The sequence below is a fragment of the Leptosomus discolor genome, chromosome Z (assembly GCF_034619465.1).
Source record: "Leptosomus discolor isolate bLepDis1 chromosome Z, bLepDis1.hap2, whole genome shotgun sequence".
Lineage (NCBI taxonomy): Eukaryota > Metazoa > Chordata > Aves > Leptosomiformes > Leptosomidae > Leptosomus > Leptosomus discolor.
Genome location: NC_141419.1, coordinates 24,352,681 through 24,367,123, shown reverse-complemented (window position 1 = coordinate 24,367,123; position 14,443 = coordinate 24,352,681). Strand labels below are relative to the sequence as shown.

Below are 14,443 nucleotides of genomic sequence, written 5' to 3'. Positions count from 1 at the left end.
CCACAAATCAGAGCATTTTCAGGTGTGCTTTCTGGTATTCCTGTAAACAGGACTGTGATTTACCTAACATATGTATTAACAACTAGTATATGCTTTCCTTAAACATTCCTTAATCTTCTTGTTGACTTGAATGGGCATTACAGTAGGCTGTTAATACTGTGCTTTTTGGTGCTGCTGTTTAGCTAGACACCTTGTGTGAACAGTAAGATCAGAGATATTATAGTGTAGCTCGGTGCACCATTTCAAATAATTTCTTCGGAAGAAATACAACACTTGCAAAGAGTCCCAGAGTGAAACTTTGATGCACATCTTCATGGCAATAAAGAACTTCTGCATCTTATCAACACAGCGTCTGCATCTTATCGACACAGTCAGAAAATAAGAATTGTCCATGATTTTTTTTTCCAGACCTCCACTATTCTTGTTAATGAAGATCTTGAGTTCACTAAGAGCCTTGTGGCACTGCAGAGAAACAAGCAAATACTGATGTCACCACTGCTATGTTGTATTAGCATCCGTTCCAGGCTCTCTACGTAATAAGTAGATCAGAAGAAGAATAACATTTACATCAAAAATATTTATATCCTTGAGATTAAAAAAAAAACCCCAACAATCTTTGGCCCAAAACAAGTGGAAAAAATTGTCACTACAAGCTGAACAAGAGAGGAAAAATGCAGTTCAGAAAAAAATTCAGAAGGGAAAAACCAGCAGCACACACTTTCGTCTGCTGTATGTAGATTGGCTACAGAGAAAGTCTTTCAGTTAGGTGATTTGCTCACTCTGTAAAATGGCAGACTTTCTGCCAGACTTTCTTTTTCCTCAGAAAGTTTGGGCATTTGTATCTTTGCTGGTATTTGTATGGCACTGTTAAAACAGCTTTTCTGAGCATCCTCATGGACGGGCTGAGTTATGCACATCCCACACCATTGCTTCACCCTGGGTAGTCAGAGATGCAGATCAGCATAGCTCAGGCAGTACTGCATACTGTATGATCTCATGGTCCTTGCTTCATCGTCCTTCTGCATTCATTATTCTCTGAGCAAAAGAGCCACAGACACAGCTCAGTGAAAGATACATGGGAAAAAGTATTACCAAGTGTCTTCAAAGCCCATTAACTCTTTTTACTCTGGTAGACTTATGAACTTTTGCCCAGGCCCTTTTAGGTGAAAGTTCTCTTATATACAGACTGAAAATTGCATTGTACTAACAAGATGTCCATTGCTGCTAGCACAGTCAGGATCTCTCAACAACAGCAGTATTCGTGTAGCCTGTATCATTATTTCTCAGTGGCTATGACAAGCAGAAATGCACTAGAAGGTAAGTGATAATTTTTAGGGAATTATAGCTAGATAACATAGTATATGTTGTGTTATATATATATAATAATATATAGCATGTTATATAGAACACTGCAGTGTGAGCACACATGGACTCCGTCCTTTGAAGTGTGGCTGTTCCCATCAGCTGCAGATGATGCTTAAATATTCCCTTTTCTATAACATTTATAGAAGTTCTAAAGCTACATGCATACTTCACCCTAGAAGCTTGGAAGGGTTTTGGTCCTCTGTGAAGCATGGTCCCCTGACCTCTGAGGATCTCATTACTGAGGAGTGCAACCTTTAGTGAAGGCGACAAGAGAGCCATCCTGCAGATACAAATTTTGGTTGGTCAAAAGTGGATGCCCTTGGCTTACACGAGGGAGAGAGGAGAAAAAGAGAAAGGACAATGAGGAGACAGTACACATGGAGATAATGTTTTAATAGGAAAGGCAGTGATATGCTTGGAGAAGTAATAAATGGAGACCAACTGAGAAAAGCAGTGGAGTTACAGAGAGGCAGGAGCGGCCAGGAGGTTTCAGAAGGACAGGCACAGGTCACAGGGAAGGGTGATGAAAGGACAGGATCCACCAGGAATAGCAGCACAAGAGTGAGAGAGGATACAGCAAGCAGCAGGAAGAGGAGATAGAAGAGGGAAGAGAAAAGGTGGAAGAAAAAGAAAGGAACAGGAGATGGACAAGGCTGGTTTAGAACATATTTCCCTGTCCTCTGGTCTTCTGCACTGTATTAACAGAAAACAGTACCAGCATGCCAGGTCTGAAGAGCTAGATTAAATCAAGGGAACGAGTAGATCTTTGGTTACCTGAAACTGAGGGCAAGTCACTTACCTCTGGTCCAAGCATGCAGCTATGGTTGATTTACAAGGTTGAAGGGATGGTCAATGGTGGAAGAAGCATTAAAATCAGAGCAAAGGAGTCAGGGCTGAGCAGCTCTTGAGAGAAAAGCTGGATTCGGAGCAATTTGGGAAAACCTGTCGTGCTTCTACGGCACTTTCCAGTGTCTGCTCTTGGCTCTTGTGCTCTACAGAAGTAACTGTGATCAGTTCTTGCTGCCCGAGCATGTCCTGTGGGCGCTGCAGGTACAGGAGCACTCCACTGCTGAGGAGCAGACACACATTGCCAAGTCCCCATACATTACTGTGGGTGACTACCAGAGCCGACTTTCTGATGTCCTGGAGCTCTGCCAGGCACTCATCTTGTGCTGTTCCCTCTGCCCTCGCCATTCACTGCAGTGGCCCACAAGTGAACGAGAGGGACAGGAACACTGCATTCCACAAGACTCGCTGTGCAAGACCCTTGTCAAGTCCCTGGGAAAAGCACATGGGATCACAGAGAGCACCTCACAGTCCAAGGGCAGGAGGCCAGAGCAGATGGTTGAAGAAAAAGCTTCAGTGACCTGAGGCCCAGGCAGAAGACAACATGCCCAATCGAGCACTAGCTAACGGTGCTACCTGTAAAGCCAGCCTCCTGTGTGTTTTGCTTCTGAATGCAGCACTGCTTGCACTCCAAAGTTACACAAGTTTATTGCATTTCTGCTTCAGTACCTACAGAAGCATCCTGATTTTCAATAAGGATGGAAAACTGGTGTCTTTCTGAAGTTTCTGCTATGGACAGCCACTTAACCTGGAGGTTATGGGGCCCACCTCACAGCAGCTGGCTGCTAGGGTATCCTCATGGTAATTCTGTTGCAACCTGAGGGGTGTAAATTTGATGTCATGGAATCATAGAATCGTGTGTGTTGGAAAAGACTTTTAAGATCATTGAGTCCAACCATTAACCTAGCACTGCCATGTCCACCAATAAAACCAGGTCCCTAAGTGCGACATCTACACATCTTTTAAATACCTCCAGGGATGGTGACTCCACCACTTCCCTGGGCAGACTGGTCCAATGTTTGACAACCCTTTCAGTGAAGAAATTTTTCCTAATGTCCAATCTAAACCTCCCCTGCCACAACTCGAGGCAATTTCCTCTTGTCCTATTGCTTGTCACTCAGGAGAAGAAACTCACCCCCACCTCACTACAACCTCCTTTCAGGCAGTTGTAGAGAGTGATAAGGTCTCCCCTCAGCCTCCTCTTCTCCAGACTAAACAACCCCAGTTCCCTCAGCCACTCCTCATAAGACCTGTTCTCCAGACCCCTCACCAGCTTCGTTGCCCTTCTCTGGACACACTCCAGCACCTCAATGTCTTTCGTGCAGTGAGGGGCCCAAAACTGCACACAGGATTTGAGGTGCGGCCTCACCAGTGCCAAGTACAGGGACACGATCACCTCCCTACTTCTGCTGGCCACACTGTTTCTGATACAGGCCAGGATGCTGATGGCTGCCTTGGCCACCTGGGCACACTGCTGGCTCATGTTCAGCCGGCTGTTGACCAGCACCCCTAGGTGTTTTTCCACGAGGCAGCTTTGCCCGGCTCATGCTCTGCCCTGAGCTCCATATGACCCTTAGCATCTCATCTGTCAGCTGACGTTGTAAATCAGGGGCAAAATGTGTATTCTCAGTCTGTATATGGGAGGCTGAAATCTCTTCAGAGTAAATACTTTCAGTAATTTCTTCTTTTTTTGACTTTCTTTCATTAAAAAAGAAGGTAGAGATTAAAACTCATGCCCTTTTTCCAGGCTTCCTGCCTTCCCTGTAAATGCTGCTAGGTAACTGAATGTGTATCTCCAGTATACTGGTATGTATACGAATTGCACAAAAACATCCTCCTTCCTTGGCAGCTTCCAGTATGGATGCTGCATAAGGTTACGCATTCGTTTTGATTATACGTCCGCGCCAACCCTGGGTAATGCTGCCAGCGCTGCTGCACTGTACAAGAAGGAGCATTCAACAATCATCCCCCGATTGCTTTCCCTCTATTTCTGGGACCTCTCCCAAGATATAAATAACACAGTCCACTGTACAGCTGAACTACTGGATCTGTTGCTAAACTTAAATGAATTCTCATGTGCATAGCTGCAATGGGCCAGCAAACTGTTTTTCACAGAGCTGGCCACACCTGTCTTGCCCTTCTAGTCTCTGGGTGTGTCTTGCCTTGTATGGGGACTTTGTGTGGGGTGGAACTGCATATGTGACCCTCCTTTGCCTGGACTACATCTTGCAACATCCATCCTCCAACCACAGGTCCCACCACAATTATTGTGGCCTTTCTGAAGCCTATTTACCATACTCAAAGTGCCCAGCCAGTCCCCTGAAGTACACTTCAATGGCAGGAGCAAAACATAGCATGGGAGGAGGAGAGGATTTCATGACGACAAGCCATGTGGGCATGTTTGTCCCTTGTACTCTTAAGTGTCCTCAGGCATCCCAGGGACAACTCTCCTGATGCTTGTCCTGCCAAGTTCACTTAAAGCCGTGGAAAAGCAAGCAAGTTTCTGCCGGATTCAGTGTCTTTCCTAGGTCTTTGCACCTTTACCCTCCAATTACAAAGCACAGTGCATGTGTCCTCTCTCAGATGGCTATTTTATCTTCCCTGCCTTTCTTCAGCCTTCCCAGTGGGTACTGAACAATGAACCACAGATGATGCATCCCTGTACTTGAAGTGTAAGTCCTGTACTTTGTCTGGTGCAACTCTGCAACTCCCTGTCTGTCCAGACACAGAGCACTGCATGTCTGGTTTTGTGTGGCCTGAGACTTTTATATCAGTTGTGGCTCTCACTTCATTTATTTTACTTTAATGTTTTGGACACTGGACCAAAAGCCTTCATAGCCAGGAGGATTGATCTCTGTCTGGGCTGGGGGGGGAAGAAGAAAACAATAGCAATGGTGAAGAGGAGAGACAACACCCAGCTTCACCAGGAGGAGCCTAAATATCTGTTTTCATCTCACAGAGTTGGGCCAAGAAACCAGGACATTTGTGCCATTTGTTTTAAATACAAGTGCTCAAAGAGCTGGATGATTCAAAAGCTAGCCTCTGCCAGAGCAAGTTAAGCTATCAGGGTCTTTACTTGGCTGGTCAGGGAGATAAAGGGACTAGGTCAGATCTGCTAGGTTCTGCATGAAGCCTGGTCAGGAGCACAAATGGGAGTTTTCAGATCCAAACACTCTAGTATAAGCAGACGGGGCGAAAGTAAGTGGACTCTTTGCTCTTTCACCTCTTTGGCCATTGGCCAAGGGACCAGGTTCAGACGAGAGCTTTTTTTTTTTCTTTTTTCCCCTCCATTTCCCAAAGGAGGGTCAAGTCATGTGCTCTTCTGCTGTAAGGGCAAGCATCCAAGGCATAGTGGTTCACTGATTTCCAGTCAGTGATCTGCCCTCTGCTGAGGCAGTGGGAAGTTTTTAAGGTTCCAATCTCACCCAGGCTGGAAACATCTCCTGTTTAAAGAAGACAGGAGGAACTTGGCCCTGGAAGGCTAATGCTTGTAAAAGTTCACAAGCAAGTGTGAGCTGCAAATGCTGTGGGGGCAAGAAGTTGTGTGTTAAGGTGATATGAGAAGATGACACTGGAATCAGGTAACATCCTTCTAAAGTTGAGAAAAAGCAGGTCATCAAAAAGTGGTTCCAGTTGGAGGAACAGTCACCCCAGAGAGTGCTGAAGGTCCCCATGCTTGGGAGATTTAATGCTGCATCAGGCAAACCACTGACAAAAATTAATATACAAACAGTGTTGCTTTGGCAAAGAAAGGGACTCAATAGTATAAATTCTGCAATTTCAGGTCAAAGCGTTTGGGTTACATTGACACCTGGAGCAGGCAACATTTTACTAAGTAACTCAGGGTAATGATTGTTGGATTTTACACCTCATCATGTTTAGCTCAAGAAATCCTGTGGGCAGTGCTTGACTTGCTGGCCTTGATTTGTCTAACCTAGCAGGGATTAACCTGGTCCTAAAAGAGACAGATGCAATGTATCAATCTACAACTGTCTTTTTGTGCATGTGTATATACACATTTACTTCAAACAGCAAAGGGAATTATAGAGAGTATTTCCTCCCTTCCCAAGTTCATCAGCTTATACTGGGATGCAACTTCTGCTAGGTGAAGGGAATGGTTTCCCTTCCTGTGTATTCAGAAAGATTCATACAGATTACTAGAGCATTCATTCAGCATCGTGCCTGAATCTCATTTCCAGGAATTGACTAGTGATAATGTATTCCCAGTCTTTCAGGTCATGGAGGTTTTGCCTTTTCAAAGATGCTAATTAAGTTTGCCATTCTTGATTATCAGCTGCACTCTATAAACAACAGCCTTTTGGAAATCATAGGATGTGCATTGCCAGCTTTCCTCTTTGAGGGTGAGCAGTTCAAAAAGGATGAGCTCTGCAGAAAGTCTAAGAGGCATTGAATTACTCAGCTCTGGAATCCCATTTCAGATCCTACAGCAGACCTGAAATCAAGCAGGCTTTTTGCCATCAGCACTGGCTGTGTGTCGATATACGGTGACACCCACAAAAGGTCCAACTGGATTTGGCACAACTGCTGGTGTTTGCTAAGAAAACTAAGCCAATGTGGAAAGTAAACCAAGTATTAGTCAGTGATTTTGCCCTCCCTGCAGCAGATGAGGGGCACTGTTCATGGCTGTGGCACGTAGGTTTCAGCTCCAGTTTCTTAGGCATGTTGGTTTACAGCCAGGTTGCTGGTGCTTGGCAGCTGATACAGGTATAGAAAGCATGCCAAGGGATGAGGTGCTGGACTGGGATTTAGGGTACAGTTCCCCATATCTTCTCCAGTTGGGCTGGTTTGAAGAGCTTAAATGCAAGACTTTCACATCTTGCAGGGGGAACCCTTTCCCCTTGCAAGTTCATTTTCCAAGGTTATTCTGAACCTGGGTGCGCTAACAGGTACCCTGCTGCCCCAAATGCCTTTACAGTGACCAAGAAGTGGGAAAGAGAGGCCCATGAGGTGGAGCATTTTTGCCAGTGCTCTTTTGGACTGCAGGAAAAGGCACGTAGCTCTGCGCTTGCAGAAGGGTGGACCCTGCACATTAGATTTCAGTTTCTGGTTTTGCTGTATGGTCAAAAGCTTTGTGAGGGCAAGATCCTTGAGACAGGTACAGAGATCAATTTAATCCCTACAGGCAAGCCCAGTTAGCTTAAACTTGGTGTTTAATTTTCTGTTTAGTAAGCATCAGAGGGGTTTGTTGCAGTTCTCTACTTGTGAAACTGCCATTTTAATACCAGCTGTAACACCTCAAGATGTTCAGCTCTGAAAGACCTGGCTCTAATTACTTATGCACAGGCCCATGTCTTCTTTGTGCCTTTTATATTGCGTTGATTTAGGGCATCAGCCAAGCAACAGCAAACTAATCAGTTTCAGCTGAGCCATCCCCCACTCTACATAGGCATCTGTCACCTTTTCCCTTAAAGTGTTTACTCTGATTAGGTCTTTCCTGTTTTCCTCTTAAGTTCTGGATACTTGTATATTTTCCTTATTAGTGCTGATGAATGTTCTTTTTTCACACTGACGTGTCAGTGTGTATGCTGCAGACACAACTTCCATTACATTCCTATCTTCACTGCAGAAATTACATGACTATTTCTCAGTGCAACCCAACATGCAGAGCTAGTACAGCCTAAAGAAACTGGTCCATAAACCTGCAGCTGTTCTCCCTGTTTATAATGCTGTTACCATCCCACCCTGAAAAACAAAACACTGCTGAGCCAAGTGTAGGTATCTCTAGAAATCATGTGTCTGCCAGAGTTAATTAGCTGGATAGAGGAGGCTGTTTTCTTCAGGCACAGTTCTGCTTACTTGGGATTTGTGTGCTCCCCTTGCAAAGCAGTGTGACTCTGCAGCAGCTGTGTGAGTGCCCTGCAGGATCCTGCTTGAGGTCTCTCCTGGGGTTGAGGTAAAGGCGTCTTCTACTAGAATAGCCTCTGCCTTTCAGCAGAGGGGAAAATGACAGCACAAGTCTGTGGGTTTCAACGTCTTAGCATGGGAAATAGAGGAAATCCTTCACCTAGAGAAAGCACATTCATCACCTTCAGGCTGGAGCACAAAACAGAGCACTATATCCAAACGATGTCTGCTGGGTGCTGAGTGCTAAACGTAAATGCACATGTACACATACCACAGTACCAAACCTCTCCTGCCTCTTTACCTCTTAGATTTTCCTTCTTAACTGTGCTTTTTATCACCTAAATTAAAGTCTTCTGTGCTACCTGATATCTTCTTTGGTCCCTGATCCCAGTGTCTCTGCAGGAAGGTTCATTTGCTGCTCCAATCCTCTCAGAAACTGCACTGCCCTCCTTGCCTACAGTCGTGTGGCCACCTGGTTAGGTGGAAATCCCACCAAACACTCAGACCAGGCTTCCTTTAGCAATCTGGTACATCCCCTTCCCCTGCAATACTGAACAGTTCTGTTCTGAATTTTGCAGGGCATGATGTCTGATAGCTAGAGACTGTAAAAGAGAAAGCCTGCAAGTAGCCTTAATTTTTTTTCCCCCCATCATTGGGGAGTTTTGAGCCCCAGTGGAAGAAGCCATGAGCATCCATCCTGGTCTGATCTCACAGCTGACCCTGCTTTGAGCAGGAGGTTGGGCTAGAGTTGTCCTAAAGTCACTTCCAGCCTGAATTATCTTACGAGCCTGTAATCTTACTAACCAAGGAATCAGGGTGCCCCGAAACAACAGCAAAATTCTGTCCAAAAGACAGCATCCCTTCTGCTGTAGTGGTTTCTTCCCCTTCATAGCAGGACAGCATCATTATCATGAGGAGGAGGGTCACCTGGCTTACACGGGCAGCTTTTCTCAGCCCCCCTGAAAATCCTGTTATACCTTCAGGTGCTTATGGTAGCCATAAGCTGTGGGACATACAGACTAGCAGCAAGGCAGTCTTGGCTTTTTGAGTGGCGAAATCTCCCGTTTGTTTCAGTGATATTCGTTGAAATGGGACTTTGTGTACGTCCACTGAAAAAACATGCCCATGCCAAAGCAACTCCAGACTCCCTGACCCATTTTTTGTCCTCCTTATATAACAGTTTAGCAAATCCCGATGATCAGATAACTGCTTGGGCCAATAAGTAGCAATACTAACGGTCTGGTTTACACCACTTCCACCTCATCTGGATCTCCATTTTCTTTCTTATTTTTTTTTTTCTACAGCATTCCAGATATTGTAGTTGTTTATTTAACTGGCTTTATTGTTGTGGTTGTCTTTCAAACGCCAGCCTGAAATCTGCTAAGAAGCCAGGAACAAGGGAATTATAAGGTTTCCTTGACAGGTGTCAAATGACAATTAAGGTACATCCTTTTTCAACTGGGCTAGAAGGAAAGGACATTATTCAATATTTAACAGGTTTACACAGGAAGAATGTAATCACTTTGTATATGTACGTACATGTACATGTGCACTCTGAATGGATTTATTACTGTTTAAACCATTATGTAGCATGTTGCTCAAAACAGATGTGGTATTAGTGCATTTTGTTTTTCAGACCAAATCTGCATGTCTCTGTTGTATCTTGTTACTGAAAAAGCAGTCAGTTCTCCTTATCACTCAGCAATTCTGATAATATGAAGCTCACTAAAAAAATAAATTGTGCAAAACAAGCTTCAGTTTGCATTATGATTTTAATTTTTGAATTGCTGGCCCCTATGTAAAAAGGCAGCCCAAAGGAAGTGATGAAGACTCTAGGTCTGCACTGTCCAGTGAGGTCTGTGGTGACCAGGTGGTTTACTGATGAATATATACAACAGCTCACATGGAAACTGTGCCATTGAGTATTTGTGTTATGTCAGTACCTCAGCAGCATTACCTTAGCCTTTAAGCCTAGAAAGTATAGATAAGAGTGGTATAGAATTGAGAGAAAAGGTATAAAGCAACCTTCTGTGGATATTAGTGCTTGGTATATGACCCCTGTGCAACATAACAGGTACATTCTGGCTGAATGATCCATATTTTTCCTGCCATGATTAGGAATTCAGACCTATTCTACACAGGGCCTGGGAGACTCATAGTCTGCCTGTACTGATTTCAGTGGAAAAAGGGCAATTTGCACCTATGGGATGAGTTTGTATGCATTGTATCCAGTGACAAATAGGAAATCTGTGTCCCTACCAGCTTCACACATGTTTCTAAATCCTCAGCTCTGCCTCCACCCCTTTCCCATTTACTAAGTTGTTGTTAATACTGCTTCTAAAAGGAACTGAAGAAGGGATTCAGGAAAAAAAACATGCAAGATGTCTTGACGAAATAGGGTAACCTAATGTTGCATCTGCCTGGCTCATAATGGTGAGGGTAGGCTGGCACAAAGGAAGCAAAAACTGAGAAAATGAACCAGGAGAGGAGGACAGAAGAGACATAAACAAGTAAAAACAAAAGATCAAGTAGCCAGAAAGTAAGAAAACATGAATCAAATCAATTGCTGGGTGTGCATGTGCATATGTGCATGCATTAGAAGCAAACCTGATCTGGAAGACCAAACAATCCATGACAAACCTTTTACAGATCTGAGCTGGTGCACAAAAAATGGTGCACTTATAATCACCCCAAATTACAAGGATTCTAGTTGCTTATAACCTTACTTACATCAAATGATTTGCCTCACACCACGTATACTCACAGTGTTTCCATTGTCATAAGTTATTAAATAATGTACAGTTCATTTGAAAGAAAAAGGACTTCTTTTTTCCCCTGTATTTTGTTGTTGCTGACTTCTACACAATCCCATTGTCCAGTCTTCCTGGATTATATAGTGAGCAAAATGTACCGGTCCACAGAATATGTAACCTGAAAATGCTGCTTAGTCATTCACTTAGGAAGAAAAGAAACATACCAGTAAAACCCAACTGACTCAGCTCCACAATGTAATTTCACCAGACAGAATACTTCAAATGCCTTTACCAGCAGCATATAAATGCATGTGGATCTACTAATCATTCCCAGGTATAGAGAAGGAAAAGAAGCCACCTTCCTGTTGCCTTCTAAATTCATACAGTATGAGCATGGCAACGGCTGACCTCAGTGACAAATTATTTTTTCACTTCACTAAATATTTTAAAAAATTTTGTGGGAAGAAAAGTCAAGATGAAACAGTATTTTTTGAATGAAACAAAACTGGGAGGAGTGGCTGACATACCAGAAGGCTGTGCTGTCATTCAGCGAGACCTGGACAGGCTGGAGAGGTGGGTTGGGAGAAATTTAATGAAATACAACAAGGGCAAGTGTAGAGTCTTGCATCTGGGAAAGAGCAACCCCATGTACCAGTATAGGCTGGGGACTGAGCTGCTAGAGAAAAGTGTATGGGAAAGGGGCCTGGGGGTCCCGGTGGACAGCAGGGCGGCCATGAGCCAGCAAGGTGCCCTCGTGGCCAAGAAGACCAATGGCATCCTGGGGTGTATTAGAAGGGCTGTGGTCAGTAGGTCAAGAGAGGTTCTCCTCCCCCTCTACTCTGCCCTGATGAGACCGCCTCTGGAATAGTGTGTCCAGTTCTGGGCCCCTCAGTTCAAGAAGGACAGGGAACTGCTTGAAAGAGCCCAACACAGAGCCACAGAGGTGATTAAGGGGGTGGAACATCTCCCTGATGATGGAAGGCTGAGGGAGCTGGGTCTCTTGAGCTTGGAGGAGACAGAGGGGTGACCTCATCAATGTTTATAGATATGGAAAGGGCGGGTGTCAGAAGGATGTAGCCGGGCTCTTCTCGGTGATGGCCAATGACAGGACAAGGGACAACAGATGCAAGCTGGAGCACAGGAGGTTCTACATTAACATAAGGAAAATCTTTTTCCGTGTGAGGGTGGCAGAGCCCTGGAACAGGCTGCCCAGAGAGGTTGTGGAGTCTCCTTCTCTGGAGACATTCAAAACCCGCCTACTCTGGGTGGTCCTGCTCTGGCAGGGGGGTTGGACTAGATGATCTTTCGAGGTCCCTTCCAACCCCTAACATTCTGTCATTCTGTCATTCTGTGTGAAAGCTTTCTCCCCAAATCACAACATGAGGGGAGAAATTCATTCTGTATCAAATTGTTCCGTTTCAGCAGAACAATATTTTGCATTTTTAAAGTTTTTATATTAATTTGGAGAAAATGTTAAGTGGATTGGAGCAGCACTTTCTCACGGTTCATTTTAAAAATCACTGCAATTAAACCATTTCAACTGGGAGATGAAGGCGTTGCCTGTAAGAGAGAAAAACAGGTTCAGCAAACTGCCGTGAATTTGAAACTATTAAGTATTCACATACTTTAGAAGAGCAAAATCTGCCTCATTGCGTCTGCAACAACTTGAGGCTATGACACTTCTGCCTCCCTCTAATGAATGGCATTATCAGCAAGCACCACACATCTTTCATCCTTGCACAATTAGAAAATGGGGAAAAATTTCCCAGGTGGGTGCTTTAGGTTAGACCCCTGCATCTATATTTAGACACATGAATTTCACAAGCAGCTTAAGCTGTCAAGGCCCTGAAAGGAGCAATCCCTCTCTCCCTCCTTCCTACCTGCTCACTGTCACCTTCTCCTTGCCCTCTGCCTTGTGATCGAACAAGCACTAATGAAGTCCTGTACTGACCACAGCTGCGAAAGAGCAAAAATATGTCCCTTTAGCTTGGATCAGTGCTCTGATCCTTCACTTGAGAAGTGGTAGTGCCCTGATACTTCACTTGAGAAGTGGTGGCAGAGAGGCGGGTACAAGAAGGCATGGGTAAGAAAGTACTGGGCAGTGCTCATCTGTCGCATTCAGAAAAATGTGGTCTAACAAGCTGTGAGCAACTACAGCTTTTTCTGTAGATAATGGTTCAAAAATGTTCATCTTAGCTCATATTGCATATTACAGATTTTTTTTTTTTTTTTTTTGGTCAAAGGTGAAAAACTAAAGATGGTGGTATGCATAAAAAGAGAGAGACAGAAAGAGGGAATATTCCTGCACCTGGGTAAATCATGTCAATAAAAGGAGGTCTGAGTTAAAGTAATGGAGAATCTAACCCTGACTGAAGTGTGTCCCAAATCACAATCAACATGTCATAAGAAGTGAGTGCCATTAGGTCTCGACAAAAGAAACAAGAGTGCTGAATGCTTAACTACCTAGCAAAATAAGTTTATTTTCTGAGCAGCCTGTGTATTTTATTATCTGAAGCCTCTAGGATCCCCAGTATCATGCAGTAACAGTAGAAAGCATGGATGGATATCCCAAAGTGTATTGTTTGGAGTGAGAAAACTACTGGTTCAAGAGAAACATAACTGGTTGACTGTCAGCTTCCAGTAACTATTTCCACTTTCATTGCCTGGAGTATGGAAGCATTAGAAGACACCTATTCCTCTAATTATTATTGCATATTTATGGCTATATCCCATACTGTGATTTCTAAAATGAAAGTACATACCTGAGAGATGTTATGGGAATTGAGGTGAAGGGATACCGAGGTATATTTTTAGTTAATCTGTACATGCTTTTGCAGAAGTGGATAATACAAGAATTTTTGGTTTTCTTTTAAATAGATCTGTTTACAAATAAGTCATGTGCCCTTCATGTGCTAGAAAAGCAGTTGCGAATAAAAAAAGTGAAAGTTGTTCCTGATGACGTTTGAAAAGCTAATTAATACTTAGGAAACTATGGCTCATTGAAATAATTTTTACATGTTTTATTTCCATGTGTATGTGCATGTCTGTATGTCTTCCACAGGCTGGAACAAGAAATACAGAAATTAGAAAGTGAAGAATCCCAAATATCTGCCAAAGAACAAATAATTTTGGAGAAACTAAAGGAGACTGAGAAATCCTTCGACAACTTGCAAAAGGTATTTTTTTTAAAAAAAAAAAAAAAGTTGCTTGGGCACAGATTCAGACCAAGATACACTCTTAGCAGTGTTTGAGAGCAGCAGTTATAATTCCTGCACTTATGGAAAGATTGAGGGCAGTTGCAAAGCACATACCTCAGACCAGGATGTACCAGACTAGAAAAGATAAAGAGGTGTCAGATCTCTTGGTTGGGTTATTTGGATTTCCCATTTCCGCTCCAGCTTTTTTTGAAGAGCGATTTCAGAGACCATCTCACTAGCTTATCTGCAGGGAAAAAATATGAGCTTTCAGCCCCACTGAAAGATGTGAGCAGATTCCTGACAGGCATCTCAAATTTCCTTGCTCCCAGCAGCACCCAGAGATAGTGGCATTCACCACAAATGCCACTTCTGAACATTACAAGCTGCAACAAACAACAGTATTCTCCTTTTAGCTAC

General features: G+C 43.7%; 2 protein-coding genes across 2 annotated transcripts in view; both read left to right on the top strand.

The window, feature by feature from the left end:
* LOC104350161 (PALM2-AKAP2 fusion protein) overlaps positions 1–14,443 on the top strand; it is a 223,104-nt gene that overhangs the window by 50,787 nt on the left and 157,874 nt on the right. The window contains exon 3 of the mRNA XM_086479813.1: positions 13,891–14,005. The gene's annotated coding sequence lies outside the window, so the exon portion shown is untranslated. The remainder of the gene's footprint in view (positions 1–13,890; positions 14,006–14,443) is intronic.
* Positions 1–14,443, top strand: part of LOC104343423 (paralemmin-1) — an 85,726-nt gene that overhangs the window by 56,945 nt on the left and 14,338 nt on the right. Inside the window, exon 4 of the mRNA XM_086480049.1 lies at positions 13,891–14,005. Within this exon, the coding sequence (XP_086336175.1) occupies positions 13,891–14,005 (115 nt within the window). The remainder of the gene's footprint in view (positions 1–13,890; positions 14,006–14,443) is intronic.